Source organism: Chiloscyllium plagiosum, chromosome 13, assembly GCF_004010195.1.
Source record: "Chiloscyllium plagiosum isolate BGI_BamShark_2017 chromosome 13, ASM401019v2, whole genome shotgun sequence".
Classification (NCBI taxonomy): domain Eukaryota; kingdom Metazoa; phylum Chordata; class Chondrichthyes; order Orectolobiformes; family Hemiscylliidae; genus Chiloscyllium; species Chiloscyllium plagiosum.
This window is the reverse complement of record NC_057722.1, coordinates 63,921,375-63,927,110: the sequence shown is the minus strand read 5'-3', so window position 1 is coordinate 63,927,110 and position 5,736 is coordinate 63,921,375. Positions and strand designations below refer to the sequence as shown.

The following is a 5,736-nucleotide window of genomic DNA, read 5'->3' as shown; positions in this document are numbered from 1 at the left end:
CCCCCACCCCCCTCTAGCTTATCTCTCCATGCTTCAGGCTCTCTGCCTTTATTCCTGATGAAGGGCTTTTGCCCGAAATGTCGATTTCGCTGCTCCTTGGATGCTGCCTGAACTGCTGTGCTCTACCAGCACCACTAATCCATAACCCACCTAATCTGCAATCCTGGTTTGTAAATGGTGAATGGGCATCGAGGACAAGAGATAAGTTATTGACTCAGAATTCCAAGTTTCTGCCCTAATCCCGTATGGCTTGTTCAATTCATTTTTGTGGTCAACAGCATATTGTTAATGGGAGATTCAGCAATGGTAATGTCTGGGAAGATAGTTGGATTCTCTCTTGTTTGATAATGCCACAGTCCAGTTGTTGCTTCATATGAATAGGGACTGCTTCAAGGTCTGAGGATTTACAGATGGTGCTGAACATTGTACAATCATCAGTGAACATCCCAAAATCTGATCTTATGATGGACCGAAGCTCATTGATGAAGCAGCTAAAGATGGCTGTGCATAGGACACTATCCTGAGGAACTTATGAAGTGATATCATAAGACTGAGATGATTGACTTGCCACAAAGACAACCACTTTCCTTTGTGCTCAGCATGACTATAACCAGTAGAATAGTTCACCCCCAACTTGCATTGACACCAATTTTTCTAAGGCTTCCAGGCGATATATTCAGATAAATACTGTCTCACCTCACCCCAGACCTCAGCTCTTCTATCCATGTTTGGACCAAGACAGTATTGAACACCGGAGTTGAGTGCCTTGGCAGAATACAAATTTAGCATCAGTGAGCAGGTTATTGCTGAGCAAGTACTGCTTGGTAGTATTGTTGGCAACACCTTACAACACTTTTCCTCATGCTGCACAATCAACTGATAAGACAGTCATTGACTGGGTTATGTTTGTCTTGGTATTTGTGGACAGAACATACCAGGGTAACTTTTCACATTGCCAGGTAGATGCTAATGTTGTAGCTCTCCTGGAGATGCTTGGCTAGGGGTATAGCTAGTTCTGGAACAAAAGTATTTAGTATGATTACTGGTATGTTGTCAGGGTTCAGTTTCCTGTACCTTCAACCCTCTCGATATGATGTGGAGTCAATTAAATTGGCTGAAAACTGGCATTTCTGATGCTGAGACTTTACTAGGAAGTTGAGATGTATCATCCATATGATACTTCTGAGCAAAAATGGATACAAATGCTACAGCCTTGTCTGTTGCACTGAGCTCCCCCCCCCCCCCCCCCCATTATTGAGAATATGGATATTTGTGGACCTTGCTCCTGCATTAGATGTTTAATTGGTACGACCATTCATGATTGAATCTTTGCAATCCTGCCACATCCAATGTGATTGTTGGTTGTGGGATTATTTAGTCCTGTCTATCTCACTCTGTTTGTGCTGTTTGGCATGCAGAATTGTGTTATATCTTCACCAGGTTGACACCACATTTTTAGATAATGCCTGGTGTTGCTCTTGGCATGTCCTCTTGCACTCATTAAATCAGTATTTTGTTTTTCTCCAATTGCATTCTCTTCCTTTTTAATAAATTATTCTAACCTCAATCCATCCTAATACATTTTAATATTCCCAGATTTCAAATAGTTGTCTTTTAGCTGTAGCTCAGTCGGTGGCACTTTTATGCTCTTAACTAGAAAGTTGTAGGATCATGATTTAATGCAAAGATATTATCTTGGCTGTCAAGCCCTGTGTCTATAGGAGGTTAGTATTTTCAGGTGAGACACTAAATTAAGGCCACCTGTCACACTCAAGTCAACATAGAAGATCCTGTGAATTGATGTTGAAGAGCATGGATGGAGTCCCCATTTTCTTGGTGAACATTTGTCTCTCAGTCAACATCAATAAAACACAGTAGCTGGATATTATCACAGTGCTGTTCCTGAAACCTTGCTGAGTAAAAATTGCAAAGATCATATCTTTTTATTTTTGTGCTTTTTAAAACTGTGGTCTGAAATGAGAAAGAATTGTTTTGAAACCTAGGGGTTTACAAAAATGGCAGCATGTTCTGAAAGTCGGGATTTGATTCCTTTTGTGAATCCTGTTTGTATAGCTATGGGTTCCAGCAATGTGCAGACGAACTGGACAAGGGGCTGTTTACAAGTGAAGTTGATTGGTTTGTGAATTAGGGATCAATTATCAATGACAAGTGTCCTCTGCTGTCCGACAAATTTGTGATTGACAGTCAGGTCGCTGAACAAGCTTTGCTGTGATCAAGACAGAGAGAGGCTGGCTCAGACTAGAAGAGAAACCAGCAGAACGGCAGCAGCCAAAAACACTCTCTTCTCACTTCTCTGCAATAAACCACTTTAAACCTAAAGAAAACTAATCTTATGTTTTCTTCAATAGGTACTACAAGTTGTGACTTTGAATTGGACACGACAAAACCTAGAACAAAACCTGGCTGGATACATGCTATGATTTTATTTGTTAGCTAAGGTGGTCATTAGTCACTGAAACATATCCACACAAAGTTGCAGATATTCATTAACAACTAAACATAATTTTTTTCAAAAACCAACAGCCAAGCTTTATGTATATATCAAGAGAATTTAACACAAATATCACAACAAAGTTTCCCAATATCATACATTACAGAGACTCAAATCCATAGATACTGAACCCCTAAATCAACTCTTCAGGTCTTGAATTTAACAGTAACATTTTGAGATACTTCCCCAGGGGCTGTTAAGACAAAAGATGATTCCATTGAATCTGCTGACATGATCCCTTCACAAATCTGAGGGCCTAAACTTTCTCACTTCCAATAACTTGCAAATTTCTATCCTAACTGTTCTGGCCTGGAACCTGTACAAACTAGATATTTGTGCTGGACTGACTGGCTGCCCAAAAATTGCACTGAAATCACCTGCTATGAAGAAATACAGAGGAACCTCGATTATCTGAAGGACGCGGTGGGGAGTATTTCATTCGGTTAATCGAATGCTGAATAATTGACGCCGGATAACATGCATTAGGATCTTGCAATCTTTTAGGATCATCAGAAATTTGGTTAATTGAATGCTACATAATCAAGGCTCCTCTGTATAAGACTTGCTTCTGAACTCAACTTTGGTGGTTTCTGATCTGAAATGTAAACTAAGAGCCTTAATGTGCTTCCACTACCTGTCATAAACTTTAAAGTATAGACATCCTTCCGTTGACACCATAGATGTCCATAGTCACATGGTTTCTTTGCGGTGTTGAATTTACGTCACTATTGCAGGATGACTTGCAGAATGAAGAAAAAGCTTTATAAAACTGACTCATATCAGTCCAGTAATCATATCATTCATCTCTTTAAGACAATCCAAATTCCAAAAATGATTACATGGTTATACTTTTCATCATATGTAGGAAAAGCAGAATGGAATCCTAACAAACCCAATGGGATAATGACCTGATTCTGTTTTTTTGCAATATCTGTTGGTGAAAATGTTTTTATAGCTCAAGGAAATAATAGCATTGCTCAGTTGGGGTAGGTGGCAGAGAGGTTTAGATTTTGGAGATGTGATTGAACTGTGATGAACTGACTAGCTCACTTTGTACAAACCCTTTGAAATTCTATTATATTCATGCCATTGTTGATCTTTTTTCAGCCAATTATTGTTGTGTACAACAACACATCTGAACAACTGGTTCCGTTGCAGCAGTTATATGCGAACACTCCTCCCTAAATTGTGACAGCAATGAAAAATATGTGCACTGAATAATAGTTTCTGTTGAAATTCTGATTAGAACAAATTACTACATCTGAGTTTGGTGCAACATTATTCTAATGTGTGTAAATATGCAGAATTTTATTCATTTTGTTCCTGTGTTAATTTCACGATGTCACCAAGGCCTCGTGTCTTGCCCAAATGCACATTATCTGAAGAAGGCTGCAGTGAGCTTCCTAGTCTTGGTTGGTTTCAATCACATGAAGAGTCAACTACTTACGGTGAGCTACATTTCCATATAGGCAATGTAATATGTGTGGTGGACAAGTGAGAGAAGTCAGAGTCGATGAAGTGTGGCGCTGAAAAAGGCACAGCAGGTCAGGCAGCATCTGAGGACCAAGATAATCAATATTTCAGGCATAATCCTTCAATACGACCAGTCCTGTTAGGCCTGAAACATTGGCTGTCTTGCCCTCAGATGCTGCCTAACTAGCTGTGCCTTTTCCACCACCACACTTTATCAACTATGACTCTCCAGCATCTGCAGTCCTCACTATCTCTGAGGTGAGAGAAGTGGGCAGGCTTCCTACAGTGTAAGGAATTAGCAAACCAATTCTATTGTTCCAAACACCCAGACATTTAAGAGCGATTTATTTTGATATATTCAATTCAATTTTATGACTTGCTGTAATGTCTGCACCATGCCAATGTACTATTTATACTTTGTTCTCTTTGTGGTCTACAATCAAGCAACCTTCCATTTCTTGTAGACTAGCTCTTAGGAGTGGACCACACATTATACACATCCACATTCATTGAAAACATAACATAAAACTGTTTTTTTACTTGCAGACAAACTTCCATCAAAAGTCAAAACCCATAGCACAGTGCTAGTCCAACACATCAACAAATAGCAGACTGTTACTCAACCATAAAATGTAAACTGCAACAGGATCCAATAACAAATAGAATCGAGTCTCTCCAGTAGCCTGGAGAGGAAAGTCATAATGTTAATCATAATATTAAATTCAAAAATTGTAATTGAGACATTTAAAAACAGTTCAGAATAAAGTAACCCAAAACATATTAAATAATAATATCCACTAAGTTAACTCAAGATATCAATATAAATGATGCACAAAATAATTTGAACATGTTAATAAGTAACCGTAAAACCAATAAACAGACAAAGATGAACAAATGATTTGGAGCTGAACAAATGATCAGCCTATCACCTGATGAAGGAGCATCACTCTGAAAGCTAGTGTGCTTCCAATTAAACCTGTGGGACTATAACCTGGTGTTGTGTGATTTTTAAAGATGAATAAAGTAAGGGAATTACATTGCTTTTGGACTAGTTCAACTCCGAGATTATTTTACTTTGCTATAGTTCAATAGATTTGTTAACTTGAGATTCACCAATCTCCCTCATGTGTTTCACCTTACCATAGTACCATGTTGTAGTCCTGAACAAAGAATAATATGAAACAGAAAATGATAAAAGGAATGGTTTAGAAATTAATGCTGTTTTTCAATCAACTTCAATCATATATAATGGGGATGATGGAAGAGACTCCTCTGCAAATTACACTTCTATGACAAAGCCTGGATTTTCTGATGTTGCTGTATTTAGTAAATGTGCACATAGATAAAAATCTCTACTTTTCAGACTTTGAAAATACTGAATGGAGTAACAATAAACATACAATGTATTTCATGACAACTGTACTTAACAGGTGTTTATTTGGATCACAATATTTGGGTTCCTTCATCTGTACACTTGATAAAGCATCAGCTATAACATTGTCTTTTCCATGTATTAAAAACTAGTGGCCCCAGTTGTTATGGGGAATGCCTCAGTTATGTTAGTGCTGGATAAATCAGATTCCCGATGGAGACTAGTTAGATAGATCATAATTTCATTTTGTTATTGAGATGATTTTTAAAATAAAATTTACAAACACCATGTTGCAGTCTTTTAACAATAAAACAAAATAGAAGTGAATTAAGAACAGAAATACAAGTAAAGGAAATTTCACATTATTCCCTTACAATAC

At 37.9% G+C, this 5,736-nt stretch overlaps 1 protein-coding gene across 3 annotated transcripts in view; it reads left to right on the top strand.

Moving 5' to 3' along the window:
* The window catches only part of LOC122556141 (membrane-spanning 4-domains subfamily A member 4A-like), a 50,795-nt gene extending 45,393 nt beyond the window's left edge, over positions 1 to 5,402 (top strand). For all 3 annotated transcript variants that reach the window (XM_043702631.1, XM_043702632.1, XM_043702630.1), the window contains one exon: positions 3,620 to 5,402. In XM_043702631.1, the coding sequence (XP_043558566.1) occupies positions 3,620 to 3,697 (78 nt within the window). In that variant the 3' untranslated portion in view covers positions 3,698 to 5,402. The remainder of the gene's footprint in view (positions 1 to 3,619) is intronic.
* The last annotated feature ends 334 nt before the right edge of the window (positions 5,403 to 5,736 follow it).